A 19,657-nucleotide genomic window follows, 5' to 3' on the forward strand; every position below is an offset into this window, starting at 1 on the left:
TTAGTGTCAATCATTGTTAGTCTTTTTGCCAAAAATCACACTTGCTATTTTCTTGTTTTCATCCCTCTACAGGAATTTGCAGCCATGAAACAGATCATCAGTAATATGTGTAGCAAACATTCTGAGAGCAGCTTACTTCTTACTAAAGTGGAATCAAAAGGTGTGACAGAAAATCAAACTTCTAAGATTCTGAACATGCCAAGAGAACATGAAGACAATGTGTTTATACCCAAGCCAACACTATTTGTAAGTACAGCTAAAATTATTTAGAATTTTAAGCTCGGTTCTCACTAGATATATTTTTCTTCTCATTCATATTTGCTTTAAATTAATTTGGGCAGTATTAGGCAAAGGTCTTGCAATGTCTTTATTAATCCCTCTACTAAAGATGTACATTGGATGAGTATTAGATTTTATGCTTCTAATTACCATATTGAACTCGACTAGAAATTCTCCTAAATCTACACCTTTCCTTCTCCCATCTACAGGAACAAATTATAAGGGACTCAAATTCATTCTGCATGATCTTTATCTTTGTATATGCACATGATTTAGGTGTCCGTCTGTGGTCATAGGGACCGTGGGAGCACTGCACATAAGGGGGTTAGAGGACAGCTTCAGGTCTCTAGTTTGCTGCTCCTGGCTTCCTGGGCGTCTTCAGTCTCTTCCTCCCATCTCATCCATAGAACACTGAGATTCTAGACTTGCATTACTGTACCCTGCATTAGTGGATTCTAGGAATCCAAACTCGGGTCCTCACTGGTGTGGCCAGCACTTCACCCACTGAGCCATCTCCCCGGACCATAGTGCTTTAATCTACATGAGAATAAAAAGATGAAAAGCATCACGTGCTCCACTCACGTGGAGAATCAGGAATTCAAGGCTAACCTCAGCTACATCATGAATTGGAGGTCAGTCGGAAATATAGTGAAACCCTGTACGGAAGAAAATGATGGAGAAATGGGAAGAAAATACTTTAGGAAACATTAAAAAGTATATGTTTCAACAAATAATACAAAAAGGAATCAAAGGGCAACAGAAAAAAAGTGGCATTTTTTATTACTTCCGAAAGATAAAGGTGGGTGGGGAGGCTTAACTTGCAATCCTACAAGACTCAGTATCAGAAAAAACATTTTAATATTCTAACTCAGTAAGTCCTTGAACTTCAACTTTTTTAAGTCCTCTAGATGCTTATAGAAACAAGTTGTGAGAGAGGGAAACAAGGGGAACCCAGGCAGTGGTGGCACATGCTCTTAATCCCAGCCCTGGGGAGGCAGAGGCAAGCAGATTATCTTTTGTGAGTTCAAGACCAGTCTGACCTACAAAGCAAGTTCCAGGACAGCCAGAGTTACACAGAGAAACCATGTCTCAGGAGGGAAAGAAAGAAAAAAGCAAGTTTGGGATTTGTGACCCCAGCCTTCTCGTTACACACACTTATCAGGCTTTCGAGATCAGGGATATGGAAGACATTTATAATCATATAATCAAACCCCCTTTCCTTTTCCTCCCATGCTAGGGACTGAACCCTCTTCTTGCACACTTGTTCATAGCAAGGATTCTTCCTCTGAGGTACAATTCCAGCCCTTGGGTGTTTAGAAAGGTCTCATAGAAGACTTTACTAGGCTGGCCTCAAACTCCCATTCCTGTGTCTGCCCCCACAGTGCTAGGATTATAGACCCAAGCCACCACAAAGCCTTAGCTTCCCGTTTTAAAATGACAGAAAGCTCCAGTCTTCGTCAAACAGTGGAAACCTATTGTCAGGGTCCATGTTGCAGTAGCATAGGCCAGGCTGCAGCGAGGAAAGCAGTCAGGCTCCTGTGAGCAGTCTCCACAGAGGCAGCTTGGGCGTCCCAGCAGCCGTGCCCTTCCAGCTTCCCCGTGCACGTCAGCCGCTCTGCCTGTCCCCAGTTGTGCTTGCTCTAGGTTCCAGCCTTCCTCTGACTCACAGCCCTTTCTGTGCCTTCTCCCACAGCTACTGCTTCAGCACACTTGCTGAAGGGGAAGAGATCAGTTCTTTATCTCTCCAACTTGGTTATCTTCCTAGCTCTTCAAACTCCATGAAATGCTTGGGTAAGGAACTGAATGAAACTCTGGAAAGCAAAAGAGGCAGTGCGAGCCTAGAGTTAGTGGTACCTGCGCACGGAGCAGCGCTGTGCGTGCCCCTCACTTGGACACCTCAGCTCAGTGCTCAGCACTTGGAGACCCAGCAGCATGACTCACATAGTGAGTTTCAGGCCAGCCCAGAATTCAGGATGAGAGAACTTGTCTCCAAAAAAAAGATTAGATTTGTATTTCTAAAGTCAGAAATAATATTGTAGCCTCTTCCATATATAGTTTAGCAGTGGGCCCTTTGAATTAAGAAACTTCTAAGTGAGCATGGAATGAGGGAAGGAGGCGAGCGATCCCAGACATTGTCATGTTTTGTCCATTATAAACCCAGACCGACTGACTGCCAACTCATTGAAGTTGGACCCTACCTGTGAAGACTTAGAAATCCATATTTGTGTCCCAGCCTGTAGCATTTTTCACAGAGTAATTATGTCTACTAAATACAGCTTTCCCTTCCTTAGAAGCTATGCTGGTTAAACACCACCGGAGCCTTAATCTCCGGCTCGTTCTCTAGATCTCAGGAGCAATCCACCAGGCTTATTCTGTTCGCTTTCATCAGCCACTGTTCTTTCTAAGTTTAACAGACTTACAGACTTTCTCAGTGTCTTATAATCCCCACGTTATAGATTAATGTTTTTAGTTGGCTACTTCTGGATGGCACAAAGGTTTTTTGTCTTATCAGTTAATCGACTCCAAAGTCCCCCTATAACTAATGGATTACTTCTGGTACATTTCCAGTTAATCTCTCATTGTTTCTGCAGCAGCTTTCTGGGTGCCTCACAAAATCTGGAGTACTTTGCTCTGGGACTTGTTAGCACTGTACTACAATTAAAGTGTTTTTTATTAATTTGTACTGTTTCTCTATAAAATTATAAATATAATTAGCTTAAGTGAACACATAATAATTATGGCAATGTTCATAGTAATAAAAGGTAATCATTAAGTATGTCTCAGTAATGTTGCCTACATAAATAAATGAAAACTGGCTTCATCTGAAAGAAGCTCTGTGAGTTGTGAATTTAAAATAAGGACTCTTCTGGGCAGTGATGGCCTGCACTCTTAGTCCAGCCTCGGGAGGCAGAGGCCTGAGTTTGAGGCCAACCTGGTCTACAGAGAGAGTTCCAGGACAGCCAGGGCTACACAGAGAGACCCTGCCTCACAGGAGTTAGGGAAGGGGTGGTTAAGGACTCTCCTCACTTAAAGGTTATTTGTGTTAATAACTGAAGGAGGAACATCAGATTTAGTGCACATAGCACCGTGTGTGTGGGGAAGGGCCAATAAGAGATACTACTGCTCAAACATCTAAGGGTAGAATTACCAAAATAAAGAATAGCTAATTGTATATCTGAATTATTGTGTCCACTTTATCCATGGTCTGTTTAAAGTGAGAAAAGTCTTTAAAGAATCAGATGCCTTTGTGAGCCCTATACAGTCTCTAATACATTTGCTTATTGTTAGTTCTTTAAAATATCTATTTCAGTATCCAACCCATATGCAAACAGCTGCTGATCTGTGGTCCGTGTTATACTAACTAAGAATTGGTAATGGATTAGAAACTTCTAGTATCTAGAAGGTAAAGCTATATTAGCCAACTAGTAATAGCACATCAGTAGCTAAAGTATCTGGAAATGAATTACTCATTTCATGGGAATCAGAAATCAGCCTTTCTAAGCTACTGTTACTCACATGGCATTTGTTCACATTTTGATGGTAACAAGTGAAACTTAGATACTAGGGTAGATGAGAAATCACATATCCAGTTCTAATGCAGCTCAAAGTAGCATGAATTATAATTAATATGTGACCAAGGGCAGAAGTTTGCCAATAACCAGACATGATGCTGCATGCCTGTAACTGCAGCAGGAGAGCCTCATCACAAGTTCAAGGCCTGCTTAGGTTACACAGCAAAACCCCCATCCAAGCCAGACAGTGGTGGGGTGTGCCAGCACTTGAGAGGCAGGTGGATCTCTGAGTTCAAGGTCAGCCTGATCTACAAAGTGAGTTCCAGAACATCTAGCACTGTTACATAGAGAAACCCTGTCTCGAAAAACTAAAAGAGAAAGAGAGAGAGAGAGAGAGAGAGAGAGGGGGGGGGGGAGGAAAGGAAAGAGGAAAGAGGAAAAAGGAAAAAAGAAAAAAGAAAAACCCATTGGAAAAAATAAGTTCACCCACAAACGGCCTGAGCATACATGTTGTCTCTGGGTGATAATGATGACTTTGATCAGGTGTAGCCCCACATGCCTGTCATTCCATCAGTTGCAAGGCAGGCAGGAAGATTGCCACAAGTTCCCAGCCAACCAGATCTACATATAGGGTCTAAAATAAAAATGCATTCAAGTTCGTAAAGCTAAATGTGGTACTTTTGTGTCTTGCTAATTGGGCAGTTGCTTAGAATTGTAAGTGTTGCCCATAGGTCTTTCTGGTAAAGAACCATGCTGCCTGGTTAGTTACAGCCATGTTCTCGCCCTCCCTTCTTACATGTTCTTTCATATTGCTTAGGATAAACACTTAGGTATGAACTCAAACCTCATTCCCAGTACATAGGACTGAACAGTCTCTGACATGGCACATCCAAACCATACATTCATTTCCTTGTGCTAAGTAATATTATAGACAGTAGGTTCTGAAACTATTGTTCCTCTTTATATTCCAGGTGGAGATAGGCTATAAATCAGCACACAAAAGTAAATTGAAGCTTTCTTCTTTTCGCAATAAATATTTGAAGGGATTCACTCTGATTTGAACATTACACAACTACATATTGAGAGGTTTCACTCTAATACCTTACAGCTTGTATGTGTCTAGTAGGGGTAGGGATGTAGCTCACTGGTAGAGCATTAACCCAGCATGCACCAGGCTCTGCCTGCATTTGGTCCTCAGGGCCATGGTGAAAAAAAATGATATCTTTATTGCCTAAAATTTAGAGCCATGTTGAAGAGTTGGGCCTGATAAGCCATAATCCTAGCCCTCAGAAGGCAGAGGTAGGAAGCTTGCCAGTTCAAGGCAAGTCTAGGGTGCATAGTGAGACCCTTTCTGCACAGCACATCATAGACTACTGTACAGAATGTGGAAGCATGATGTGTTTTGTGGAGAAAACAAGACAGGAAGGAGCATGAGGGTTGAGACAGTCTAACCTCCTGAAAAGGCGATGCTTGCCTGGGAGGAGGGGAGCCTGCCCAGCCTCTGCGGGAACTGGGCTTTCTCCATCCTGTCTGCACGCATAGTACTGAGGAGGGTTTTGTTTGGTTGTTGGCTTGGCTTGGTTTTGTTTGGTGTTGGGGTTTTTAAGATAGGGTATCATTTTATATTCAGGCTACCCTTAACTCCCTGTGGAGCACAGGTTGGCCTCAAAGTCATAGCAAACCTCCTGCCTCAGCTTCTGTGTGCTGAGAATACAAACATGAGTCTCCACACTCACCACCTGGAGTGACTTTTTAAAAGGCAGTAATCCGATAAACTAGATTCTGGTGAAAACTGGCTCTGCTGTTTAAATGCAGAAGACTATAAAATGAAAAATATATAGTAAATGTGTGACCAGTTTAACAGCAGTCCACGTAACTAGCACTGGAAACAGAGCATTGTTCCAGCATCACTCCCCGCCTCACCCCCACTGCCAAGGTCTTAGGGATCTGAGTGAGGATGGCCTGGAACTTGTGTAGAAGATAGCCGTGGTGTCTGCACTGCCACGTCCTGTGTACGTGGTGCTGGGATCAAACCCAGGACTCTGTGCATGCCGGGCAAGCTCTCTGCCGTCGGAGCCGCATCCCCACCTCCTAATGCTGGCGTGACAGATACATGCCACCAAGCCCATCTTTCAAAGTATTTAATTTCAAAACTCCCATTTTCCTTTTTTTGCTATTCAATAAAATATACATAAGTTCACCATATTAACTACTTTACGTGTATAGTTTAGTAGTATCAAATATTCACAATCTTGTAAAATCTCTACCTTGATCCTTTAAATAACTCCCTTTTCTTCCTCCTCACCATTCTACATTCTGTTCCTGTAAATTTCACTAAATCAGATCTATCTTTCTGTGGCCGGTTTATTTCACTCAGTGTAATATCCTCAAGATCCACCTCTGACTCCACCTGCTCTCTCTATATCTCTTTCATCCTGGCTATACTCTGTTAAGCCATTGGCCGAAAGTGCTTCTTTATTAACCAATAAAAAACAAAACATACACAGAAGGATTTCCCACACTAGAAACCCACCTGCCTCTGCCTCCCAATTTCTGGGATTAAAGGTGTGCACTACTATGCTTGGCACTAACAACCTTCTTTGAAACATACCTCTGTCTTTCTTAGTAAGATAGGGTCTTATGTATCCCAGGCTTGCTCAGACTGACTATGTGGCTGACAATAACCTTAAACTCCTGATCTTCCTGCCTCTGGCTCTCAGTGCTGAGACAGTAGGTATGAACCACCACCCCCAGCACAAATATACCTATTTTGTTATTGTTTGAAGCAGGGTTTCAGTTTGTCGTAGAGGCTGACCTAGAATCCCTGCCCCAGTCTCCTGTGGTGTACATCACAGTGCCCCCAGATAAAAAAACATCCCTTAATTTGAATCTTAAGATATGGAAGAAAATAAATAAGATTTAAAACTAAGTTCTTCCTAGTACTAGTTATGATCAAATGTCCACAATACGCATAAATTATTTTTAAATGTAATCTTTAAAGTGTGATTTGAATCCCAATCAACACAGTTCCAAGACAATCTGTTTTACCTTTAAAAACTAAAGCTTTTTAAGGAATATTAATTAGATATCCAAAAATCCAATATCCAATTTTATTCAGTGTCAAAAGTTGGGTTTATATAGGGGCCAGCTGCCAAATACTCTCATTAATATAGATCGCATTTAGATGAAAAGTTAGCAGCAGAGACCTGTTTGATCATTAAACCAGCCCTTATTGAACATCATTTTATGACTTCCCACAGAGAATGCTTATTAAGTAGATGATTCAAGTAAACAACTGTAATAACCTAGGTACGTACGGAGACTTGGGGCTGGATATGTGGCTCAGTTAGTAGAACACTTGCCCAGCATGCATGAACCTGTGGAATCAGCCCCGGCACCACATAAAACCGGGCATGGTGGCTATGCCTGCGATCCTAGTCCTGGAGGAGTCGCACGTTCGTGGGGATCAGCACCTCAATATCATCCTCAGCTGCATAGCTGTTTCCTGTTGTGCCTCCTTAGGAGGATGAGGTGGTCTGATGTAGCACGCATTGTGTCCATGATTCATCTCCCGGTCTTCCTGCCTCTATCTCCCAGCTGCTGGACTACACCGCCAGCCCAACAACATAGGTGATTTGAGGCCCGCATGGGCTGTGCAAAGCTCTGTCTCGACAGTAATAATAATCCACTGTAAAGGCTCCAGGTCTTTAAAAGAGTGCCAACAAAATCCTGAGGTTTCAGGGCAGGCCTCCTACAGTAGGGGCGACTTTGAACTGTGGCCTGAGGCAGGATGGCCATCAGTTTGAGACTAGTTCAACTTAACAGCAAACTGTCTCAAAGTGGAGAGGGGGACCACAGGGAATACAGAGTACTTATGTTGAGGTACTGACTCTTCTAACCACCTTCTGGAGCCTATCACTGTACCAGCCAAGGCCCTTAAAGGAAGCATAACACGGTTGAAGAGACTGCTCACAAGCACGTGGAAACCAAGGGAGGAAACAGGACCGCAACTGTCCGGAGTTATAACTGTTTCCAGGGCTCAAATCAGCTAAGGAGTGATAGCCTTTCTGAAGGTTTACAGACTTCAGTCACCACTACCAGACATCACCCACCCAAAAAAAAAAAAAAAAAAAAAAAACCAGGGAAATAAATGTGCGACTTTTCCTCTCTGTACCTACAAACCCTCTCTGCTTCTTACTAATGAACCTAATCAGAATCTAGCGGTCACAGCCAGCCACCTCCTTGGCACACTGGTGGGGTAGAAAAGGATGAAGGGAGAGCAGAGGGTGCCCAGAACGCCTTGCACAGCCCTTTCCACCGCCCTCTCATGTTACATAGTATCTGAGCAGGCACTTTGACCAGATCTACCAAGGTAGTAAATAGCTAGACATGGTGACCGGTGCCATTAATCCCAGCACTTGGGAAAAGCAGAGTAGGCAAATGTCTTGTAAATTTGAGGCCAATCTGGTCTACATAGTGAGCTCCAGCATACCTAAAGCTATGTAGTAAGAAAGAGGGGATGACCCAAATACCTACTACAGACACCAGGGTGGCCTTAAACTCACTCTGTGGCCCTTGTCCATCCAAGTGCTCAGATTACACGGGGCCATCACCACACCCGGAAGCCCACGAACATTTTCTAAGATAGTAAAGGAGTATCGTGAACATCTCCATGCTCACATATTAGCAACTGCCAAGCTAGGAGAATCACTTGGGGAAATGCAGTCTGCTATAACATACACAAGAGGAAACTCTGGAGCTCGGGAGCTGAATCAGTGGGGAAATGTGCCTGCCAGGACAGCATAAGGACCCAGAGCCCGTCTAACTCCAAGTGCAGTATCGTAAATTTATAGCCCAGTGTTCCTGCACAAGGTGGAATCCAGAGACAGGAGAATCCACAGAGGCCTTGAAGCCAGACAGCCTACTTACGTGCCAGCTAGAAATAAGAGATCCCACCTCAGATCAGAGTGGAAAGTAAGGACTAATGCCCGAGGTTGTCCAGGGACCTCCACACATGGCCATGCACAAAACAATATATACATGTATTTGATGAGCTGGAGAGATGGCTCAGCCTAAGGACAAGATCGGGGCCCGCTCCCCAAGTCAGGTGGCTCCCAGCTATCTATAATTCCAGCCCCAGGGAATCTTACACCTCTGGCCTCCATAAGCATGTGTGCTCATGTGCACGTACCCACACACAGACACACATCCACAAACTGGAAAAATAAACATCTTTTAAGATAAGAATTGACTTATAGTTATCAAAACGATACTAGGCCCAAATAAATTAACTGGTAAATTCTACCAAACCTTTCAGGATGAAGTTAATACCGATTCTCCTTAATCTCTTTAAAAATTTTGAAGGGGGGGTCGATTGAATGGTAGAGTGTTTGCCTAGCATGCAGGAAACCCTGGAATCCAGGCCCAGCTTCACACCAATCAGGTATGGTATAGGAGCCATTATCTCAGCACTTGGGCTAAGAAGACAGGAGTATCAGAAGTTCAAGGTCATTGGGGATATTTGTTTAAAGTAAAGTCACTCTGGGATGCATGAGACCTTGGAGAAAGAAGAAGGGGAGGGAGGAGGAAAAGTTAACAACCTGTTTTACAAAGCCAGTCTTAATAATGCTTAATGCCAAAAACTAGCCAAAAATATTATAAGAAAACTATAGACCCTTCTCCTAGATGAAAAAATATATATATAGTGTTTTTATGGGCAGTGAAATTTTTCTATATATACCATAATCACACACACACACACACACACACACACACACACACACACACACAGAGTCATCTTTAGATATCTGCCAAAGCCAGAGGATTTGATATAGTAGTGTTAGTTGAGCAGTTATAACAGATGCGCGACTGTGGTGAAGGATGTGGATGCTGGAGAGGAGGTACCTCAGCTGGGAGAGTGCTTGCCTAGCATTCAGGAAGTCCTGGGTTTGAACCCCAGGTATGCTCAAACACAGGGGGCAGGGGGTGGGCAGAGATAGGATCAGAATCTTAACGTTATCTTCAGCTAGAGTTCAAGGCCATCGTGTGCTGCAGTGGGGGTTCTGTATGTGCCTGCCTTCTGGCTTTGGTTTTGTTGTGTATTAAATCTAAACAAAGTCTGCATGACTAAAGTCAGATTGGGAGGACTGATAGGTGTTCCCAGTAATCCTGGCACCCGGGAAATGGATGTGACACCATGAGTTCAGGATCACCCTCGGTTACATACTGAGTTTAAGGCCAGCAAGGGCCTTGGTGTATCCTGACAGTCATCCTCCCGTGAATAGATTAGTAATGTTCCTGTTGAGGCAGGGAACTTGTACCAGGCCTGTGAACTCCTTACCAGCTCAGCCCCATATGCACTCAGGTCTCCACCGGGATCACCTCCATCCCCATCCAGTTCCAGAACCATTAGAGGAGAGAAAAGGCCACACGGTGACAGCCCTCCCTCAGAGCTCCCAAGTTCTCTCACACTTCCAGCTCAGTGTCCCTGGTGACACTGAGTCCCTGGTGGCGTGGGCTTGAGATGGGAAGCTGGGGTGGCTTTAGTGGCCATGAATTGCCTTCTGCCCTGCCACCCTACGGTAGGCATGGAAGGATCCCACATCACCAGATAGGAGCTCATTTCTTACCCAGGACTCAGCAAACCCGAGCCTGAAAGTGGTGACAGATGCTTGATGGTTGTGTGATTAAAGAGAAGTGGGTTTGTCCGGCTTAACACAAAATGCCCCAGGTGCTGGTATGTAGTTCTCTGAATCGCCTCCTGCTTATAAGCATTTTATTTAATTTACTCATTTTTTTTTTCTTTTCAGACTAAAACGGATACACAAGAATGGTCCAAGAATCAAAAGATGAAGGCATAGTGTTTGGTGCTGGAAAAAGCCAGAACGTAACCGTAACCTAGCCAGGCCCCTTCCTCCACACCATGCCCCCAGCCAGACCCCTGCTTTGGAGTGGAGTGTGTCCTCCAGAAGTGCTGTCTGTTGGGGGAGAAACGTTCATTTTAATCATGTACTTGACATTTTCAAATATAAGTAACTTAATGTTTATTTTAACTAATATTAAATTAACATCTCAGTATAATCAACATATAAAGTACAAATTGTTGTATGCTTTATATTTTGTTTTTATGTATTTTGTTATAAAATAAATGCCTTCTATCCTCTAACTAGATTATAGAGTTTTCATAAATAGAGAGTTCTTCGTAAGGGTTTGGCTTGTAAATATTTTGATGAATAAACTTCCTGGACTGCATAAATTCTGAGATCACATAATACAAGTATCAAAACACCTGACATTCTTTAAGAACCATTTGTGGCTGAACAGTGGTGGTAGATACCTTTAGTCCCAGAACTTGACTCAGAGTCAGGCAAATCTCCATGAGTTCGAGGCCAGCCCAGTCTACAGATCAAGTTCCAACACAGGTTCCAAAGCTACACACACAAAGCTACACACACACACACACACACACACACACACACACACACACACACACACGGAAAAAAAACCTGTGTCGAAAAAACAAAAACCATCTAAGTACCATGCTAGAAACCCAGACAAAAGGGAGAACTGACTCCCAAGAGCTCATGTGCTCTCTTTATGTGCACATGTGCACCAGCAAACATACAAACAGCACGCTACATACAACACACTAAAGTGTGTAAACAGATAAACCTTATTTTTTTCTTTTGTGAAGAGGAGTTTCCCTTTGCTTGTCTTTGAAATGGTCTCACTGTATCTTTGGCGGGCCACTATGTAGACTAGGCTAGCCTCAGACTCACCTAGCTCCCAGTGCTGAGATTAAAGGTGTATACTACCACACCCCTGGCTCTTAAAAAAAAAAAAAGTATTAAAGAAATCTTTTGTAAAGTCCACTATAGGGTGTTTCTAACATACTACAGTGGTGGACAAATATCATGTGGGTACTTTGGGTTCAGTTTTGGTGTTCGTGTTTTTTTCCCTTATAATTTCATATTCTCATTAAGCAGGAAAGTTTGCTGTCTGTGGTGAAGTAACAGCTTGCTGAGAAGTCTTAACATTGTCAATCATGGGCAGTGTCAGGCACACATCTGTTCAGTGGGAAAGGAAGCAATCGGATTTGTTCTGTCTTCTTGTATATGTTCCCTTAGGTATGTAGGCATGCCTAAAATCCCAGCCCTTGTGTGGGGAAAAGGGGAGGTCTGGGGTTGTTTGTAGCTCGGTGCTTAGCCTGCAAGGAGTGTTCAACCCCAGTACCACGGAGGAGGACTCTCAGCAGCAGCAGCAAAAGTACACACTGGGCATGAAACCTAGGGAGCTGAGCTAACCAGAGTTCAGCACTGTGCAACATCACCAACCTACAGCATACAATTTGGACACAGACAGGTGCTGGGGATTGAACTTAGGGCCTAGTGCATACTAGACAGGCATTAAACTGAATTACCTCCCTAGCTTTAGAGGATGGACTTTAATTGACTTTACTTTTTACTGTAGAAATAGACTACTTTATTCTATCAAATAGAGTCAGTGTTCCAATTAACTGAACAGAAATGGTTGGCTTTCTAGACTGAAGGAAGCAGAAATGAAAGTTGGACTGAGACTGAAGGCACACTCCTGTAATCCCAGCATTTGGGAGGTAGAGGCAGGAAGCCTCCCCCTGGACAACCTTATCTCAAAAAACAAAACCCTCAAGCTAACATAAAGACAGATTGGTCTTATTTCCAAGTTGCTTTGGGGGTTGCAGGTACATCTTGGCAACATAGCTTGGGGCTCTACATTTGGTACCTCCAGCACCAAAGCAGCCAGATGCTTAACTTCTACCTATTTTTTCTGTCTTGTAAAAATTAAAGCAAAGAAAAAAAAAAAAGAAAAAAAAAGAAAAAAAAATTAAAGCAAAGAGAACAGTGTAGACAGAATTTTCTGTCCTGCCCAGTCTCACAGTCATTCAGTCCCAAAGAAACACACAGAGGCTTTTATATTAATTATCAACTCTTTGGCCAATTAGCTCATGCTTATTATTAACTAGCTCTTACAACTTAAATTAATCCATAATTCTTGTTTGAGTTTTGCCATGTGGCTTGGTACCTTTTATCAGCGAGGCATTCTCATCTGGCTTCTGCATTTGGCTGATAACTGACTCTTAGACTCCTTTCTAGAATTCTCTTAGTCTGGTTGTCCCATATATATGTCCTGCCTGGCTCCTGGCCAATCAGCATTTTATGAAACTAATATGAGTGACAAATCTTTACAGTGTGCAAGAACATTATCCCACAGCACAACAGAAAGCAAAATTTCTGTTTGGGAAATTTTCTTACCTCTCCCAGTGTCCTGGAAGGTCAGATAACATAATTTCACATTGGATACTTAGAATGTTAGTATGATAAATATTGAACTAGCATGTGGCAGCACCATGTAAATACAGTGTGTGGTGTGTGAGAGAGATAGAAGCAGACAGGGTAACATGTAGTCCAGATTGGCCACAAAGCCAGGACTGTCTGGCCGCTTCTGACCCTCCTTGCTCTCTGCCCCTGAGTGCTTTCAAGTGTGGGTTATAAGTGTGTCAGCCACTCCTGGTTTATGCAGAGTTGGTCACAGGGCTTCATTCACACTGGGAAAACAGTCTACAACTGAGCCACATCCTTGGACCATTACCCTTTGTGTGTGTGTGTGTGTGTGTGTGTGTGTGTGTGTTTGGTTGGTTCATTCATTTTTTGGTACTAGAGTCTAGTAAAGAAGCTCTATCTAAAATGACTTCCTACTTGGATAGTGTCATGATCTGTGACCTCTTAACCCTTACCTCCTGGCAAATGTTTTATGAAGTATCACCTAAACGTAAGTTGTCCCTACCATTCTGAAGCTCATCCCACCAGCTAGGAACTGTGTTCTGTGATTTCTGCTCTTTTGTGTATCAATAATCTTCACAGTACCTGATTGGTTGGAACAGTGACTCTCAACCTTCCTACTGCTTCGACCCTTAAATATAGTTCCTCATGTTGTGGTGACCCCAACTATAAAATTTTTGTTGCTACTTCATAATTGTAATTTCCCTACTGTTATTAATACTAATGTAAATATCTGGTATGTGGGATATCTGATACATAACCCCTGTGAAGGGGTCAAGACCCTTCATGGGACGTATTGGACTACGGATTTATTGTTGAGGTTTTTGTTTGGTTGCTTTGAGTTTTTGCCTCTTTGAGGCCGTTTTAAGTGTTCCAAGCTGGCCTCCCTTAAACTCTATGAATGAGGAATAAAAAATGACCTTGATTGCTCCTGCCTCCACCTCGCCAGTTCTGGGATTACCAGTGTCCACCACCAAACCCTGTTACCTGGTGTTGGGGCTGGTACCCAAGCCTGCTACCAGCTGAGCCACGCCCCCAGTCTTGTCTTTATTTGTTTTACAGTGTGTTGCTGTGTTTGAGGGAGCTTAGTAAAGAAATTTTAGTATAGCCTTGAGATTGAGGGCATGAGAGCAACAGGGGCCTGGAGAGGAGCCTGGCAGTTAAAAGCGCTTGTTCTTATGGCCGACTCAGATTTGATTCCCAACCCCCATGTGGCAGCCCACAACCATCCATAACTCCAGTTCCAGGGACCCAGTGCCTCCTCAGGCACGTGGCACACATGTGGTACACAGAAAAATGAACAAAACATGAATATATGAAAAATGAACATATCTTAGAGGGTAAAGGGACACTAGTCCACTAGAGCAAGGCTCTGGTAGGCCTTGCCCTTCTCCCCCATTCCCTATGCCTTGCTAAAAACCAATGGATGACAGTCCAAAAGCAAGCAGGCAAGGTCTATTCCCTTATTTGGTCACTTCCTTCTCCTGAGGCAGACTGTCAAAGTGCAGCAATCAGAAGCCTGCTTTGTCTCGCCTAATTAACATGTCCAATTAAAATCAAACACCTCAGCTAGCAGTGGTAGCCCACACCTTTAATCCCAGCACTAGGGAGGCAGAGGGGGGCAGATCTCTGTGAGTTCCAGTCCAACCTGGTCTACAAGAGCTAGTTCCAGGACAGGCTCCAAAGCTACTGAGAAACCCAGTCTGGGGGGGGGGGGGGGGGGGAATTAAACACCTCACCCTAACGGTGTGAGGTTACAAACCACCATTTGCCTATGGACCACATCTATCTCCTCTCTACCCAAAGGCAGTCCTTTGTCCCTCCAGGACAAATACTCCTGCCCCCTTTCCCTTGTGACCTACCCCTTCTCTGTTGTCCCCTCTCACCTTCGCCACCACATCCTATTCTAACACAGCCCTCTCCTTTTCCTTTTTAAACTCACACCTGCAAGGTCAATTGCTATTTTTCTGGACCACTTTAACTTTTCTTCCTGCTTAATAAACGATCTCTCTGTGCAAAAAGGTGTTTGGGTGTGGTTTGTTAGTGGGGGGCGGGGGCGGGTGTCCTGAAGGAAACCCCCCTTGCGGTGGAGGGAGGGGATCTCCTTCAGGAATGCTTGAAAAGAACAATAGTCTCCAGAGCATGACTGTGTGCTTCTCCGGGAGAGATCCAGCACTATTAATCTCATTTTTTTTTTAAATTAAGAAAAAATTCGGAGGAAGTTAATGGTCCAAGATCAGAAAGTGGAGCTGAGATTCAGTGAGATGGTTCAGCGAGTAAAGGGGCTTGCTGCCAAGTCTGCTGCCCCGAGTTTGATCCCCGGAGCCCACATGGCCGGAGGAGAAAACCGACTCCCACAGGTTGTCCTCTTACAGGTGTGCCGTGCCATCAGCACACACAAATAGAAAGATAGATAGTTGTAAATTTTAAATGGTTTAAAATCCGCGCGTCCCGGGAGGGCACCTTGCTATCCGGGCATCCGCGAGAGCGGCTTGCGATCCGCGCGTCCCGGGGGCGGGCTGGTCGCCGGTCCCGCCATGTGGCGATAGGGTGCAGGCAGGCAAGCGGGTGGAAGAAAGGCACATAGCGGCTGCAGGCAGGCAGAGACACGGGATAGACCCAACATGTAGAAGACTAAAAATTAGAATGGGGCTTGATCTGCGTGTGAGTCTGTGGCCATGCTGCCCCATCCAGTGTACAGCTTCAGAACTCTGTCCCTTCCAACCCCTACTCTCAATGGCCTGCACACTACGAGAGGAAGACCCTGCTGTTCCGTTGTGTCTTTTCTAGTTGTTTGCTTTTAGATAGATCTCACTCTGTAACCCAGGCTGACCTCCATCTTGTGACCCTCCTGCCTTGTGCTGGGACGATGTAGGCTTGAGCCATCCAGTTCAGATACTGGTGAACCTGTAATCCTCCTGTCTCAGTCTCCAGAGTACTAGGATTGTAGTCCTGCACCACCAAACCCAGCTCAAAAACATCCTGACCGGCTTTGGGGAGTTAGGAGTTCTTAGGGGACCAGGCATAGAAGTGTATTAGTTCAAGACAAATTATGAGGAGCAAGCAGACCTGGTTCCACAGATGTAAGCTAGCATGGCTGAGGGCCTGCCTGGCATGTGGGAAGTGCTGGCTTCCATCTACGCCACCACATAACCCGGTGTGCTGCAGTTCTGTAATCCAAGTGCTTGCGAGGTGAGGCAGGAGGATCAGTCCAAAGCCAGCCTTAGCTACATCAGTTCCAGGCCACCAGGGGCCACTTTGGGATTCTGAGGTCAGCCTGGCCTACATGAGAAAAAAACACTGAATGCAGCAGTAATAATGTGTCTCTTCTAAAGACTCCAGAGCCCTTCTGATGGCTTGTCCAGGTTAACAGGGTACAGTCAGCCCCGCACACCAGCCAACTCGTAGCATGAACCATGTAAGGTGTATTCTAATATGAATTAGTTTTACCCTTTTCTCAACAAACTCTGAAAAGTTACTCCACAAACCTGGTGTAGTGGTACCTGCCTCTAACCCCAGTTACTGGGGAGGCTGAGAAATGATAGTATGTGAACTACCTAGTTAAAGATGTCCTTGGTCAACATAGCAAGACGTCCATCTCAGGAAACACAAAGAAAGGGGTTATCTCAAACCAAGGAGTTTGTTCTTAATCTTTTCCAAAATGATAACTTCTTAAAAGAAAAACTATCATTTAGTCACACACACACACACACACACACACACACACACACACAAATGTTCCAAATTCAGTGTATATGCTTGTTAGGGGTTTTTAATTACTTATTTATTTTATGTACAGGGGTATTTTGTCTGCCTGTCTGTGCACCGCATATGTGCCCAGTACCCAAGGAGGCCAAAAGGGGACATTCAATTCTGTAGAACTGTAGTTACAGACAGTTGTAAGATGCCATACAGGTGCTAGAAACCAAACCTGGGTTCTCTGGATGAGCAGCCAGTGCTCCTAACCACTGAGCCATCCCTCCAGCCCCTGTTTAATTTTTATTGTCACCATGACACAAACTGAAGTCATCTGGGAAAAAGGAACCACAGTTGAAGAATCGCCCCCATCCGATTGGACCATGGGCATGTATGTCTGTAGGAATTGTCCTAATTGATGATTGATGTGGGAGGGCCTAGCCCATGAAGGAGGCACCAAACCTAGGCAGGCGAGTCAGCTAACTGAGCAAGTCAAAGAGAATAAACCAATCAGGGGAGTCCCTCTGGGGGTTTCTACTTAAAGCTGCTGCCTCGAGTTCCTGCCCTCACTTCCCTTTGTAATGAACTGTAAGATTCACTTACAGAACTGTAAAATAAACCCTCTCCTCCCCAAGTTTCTTTTGGTCATGCTGCATATCATAGCAACAGAAAATAAACAAAATGAAGTGTGTGGGGGCACACATACACGCATACACACGCGCCTGTGCACATGTGTGCACATGTGCATACATGTGGAGGCCAGAAGTTGATGTTGGATGTTGTCTTGTATTAACTTACGCCTTAATTTCTTAGGACAGAGTCTCAGCTGGAAGCTCTGTGGTTGGATTAGACCAGGCCCTGGGATCCTCCTGTCTCGCCTCTCTAGCGCTGGGATTACAGATGTGCGCCACTACGCCCAGGTTTTTCCACGTGTCCTGGAGATAGTGCTGAGGACCTTGTGTGTACACAGCAAACACTTACCAAAGGAGTGATCTTCTCAGTCCTTGAGGTCTTTATTTATTAATTTTGCTGTGTGGGGGTTGAAGTCATGATCTCTAGCGTGGCAGGCGCTCTGCCACTGAGCTACGCACCCAGGTCATCTGTTGTAATGAACCAGGTTCCTTTCATGTTGAAATCCTGAAGCAGAAAACTCCTTGTCACCGTGATTCAGTGAGATAAAAATCCCTGCTTTGAAAACCATTTCACTTTTATGTTTGTTAAAGAAAAAAAATACTACTGTCACCAGGCAGTAATGGTGCACGCCTTTAATCCCAGCACTCAGGAGGCAGAGGCAGGTGAATCTCTGAGTTCGAGGCCAGCCTGGTCTACAGAGCAAGTTCCAGGACAGGCAGAACTACACAGAGAAACCCTGTCTCAGAAACCAAAAATAATAACAAACAAACAAAAAAAAAAACTACTGTGTTGACGCTGTCTTGCCTAGTATATTTAAGATCATGAACTCAAACCCCAGCACCATGTAAGTCAAAATACTGCTGCCCCCCAAAAATGTTTTTGCTCTTATTGGCATTTTTGATTCCAGCCAATTAGAAGACCGAGGCAGAATTAAGCCTAGCATTCTCTTGGCAACATAGTGAGATGCTGTCTCTTTAAAATAGTTTTTAATTTTTAACTTTATTTCCAAGAGGCCAAGCCTGGTGATGTCCCTGTCACCCCAGAACATCAAAAACTGGAGACCAGCCTGATTTACACAGCGAACCCCAGGCCTCTAGGCCAGAGACTGTACAATGTGACCTTGTCCAGAAGGAAAACAGCAAACAAAATGAAATGAAAAGGTCCTGTGTCTGAAATATCCAGGATTTTTTCATTATAATAAAATGTGATTTGTCCAACTTAGGGAGCTGAGACAGGCAAGAGTGTTTCAAAAGAAGAAGAAGAAGAAGGGGAAGGGGAAAGAGGAAGAGGAAGAGGAAGAAGGAGAAGAGGAAGAGGAAGAGGAAGAGGAAGAGGAAGAGGAAGAAGAAGAAGAAGAAGAAGAAGAAGAAGAAGAAGAAGAAGAAGAAGAAGAAGAAGAAGAAGAAAAAAAAGAGGAAGTTATAACTTTCTATTAGTACTGTACAGAAGAAAACAGGTTTTTGTTTGGTTGATTGGTTGGATTTTAGTTTTATAGGACAGGGTTTCTCCACCACCGTGCCAGCCTGGTCTACAAGAGCTAGTTCCAGGACAGGCTCTAAAAGGCTCTAAAACTACCGTGAAACTCTCTAGGGGCGGGGGGGGGGACAGGAGACAGGGGACAGGGTTTCCCTGTCCTAACTGTCCTGGAACTAGCTTTCGTAGACCAAGCTGGCCTCGAACTCACAGAGATCCGCCTGCCTCTGCCTCCCAAGTGCTGGGATTAAAGGCGTGTGCCACCTCCACACGACAAAAAATTAGTTTTACTCATATTCTGTTTTAATTTAATGAATAACCTCGACTTCAAAGAAAGGTATCCCTGAGGCTTAGAGTTCGCTAGACAAAACCAGCGAAGGACCCACTAGGAGTCCTCAGCGGACAGCGTTTGTTTGGTTTGAGTCCACAGGCCAGGCCTCAGTTTACACCGGAAGTGTAATACTCTGTGTCCAAGTGGAGTCTTCATTTGTTTCTTGCTTCGCTTTAAAATGTGCTTTGGCTGTGTGGCCCTGTCTGGCGGGGAAATCACTCTGCAGATAAGGCGTGCCAAAAATTTGCAGCGACCCTCTTCCTTCTGCCTTCGGAGGGCTGGGATTACAGGTGCGCACCTCCGTGCACGGTCTCTCTCTCTCTCCTCTTGAATCCGACCACGAAGTATCAGAATTATTCAACAACACCCCCCAGGCCTTTTCTCTCTCCATTTTCTAATTAATACATAGATGAGAA

The 19,657-nt window shown here is 44.3% G+C and overlaps 1 protein-coding gene across 1 annotated transcript in view; it reads left to right on the forward strand.

Moving 5' to 3' along the window:
- Pibf1 (progesterone immunomodulatory binding factor 1) overlaps positions 1 to 10,961 on the forward strand; it is a 154,124-nt gene extending 143,163 nt beyond the window's left edge. Inside the window, exons 17-18 of the mRNA XM_048421884.3 lie at positions 73 to 246; positions 10,601 to 10,961. Coding sequence (XP_048277841.1) covers positions 73 to 246; positions 10,601 to 10,651 — 225 coding nt within the window. The 3' untranslated portion in view covers positions 10,652 to 10,961. The remainder of the gene's footprint in view (positions 1 to 72; positions 247 to 10,600) is intronic.
- Positions 10,962 to 19,657: the final 8,696 nt, after the last annotated feature.

The sequence above is a fragment of the Myodes glareolus genome, chromosome 12, assembly GCF_982192425.1.
Source record: "Myodes glareolus chromosome 12, mMyoGla1.1, whole genome shotgun sequence".
NCBI classification, from domain to species: Eukaryota; Metazoa; Chordata; class Mammalia; order Rodentia; family Cricetidae; genus Myodes; species Myodes glareolus.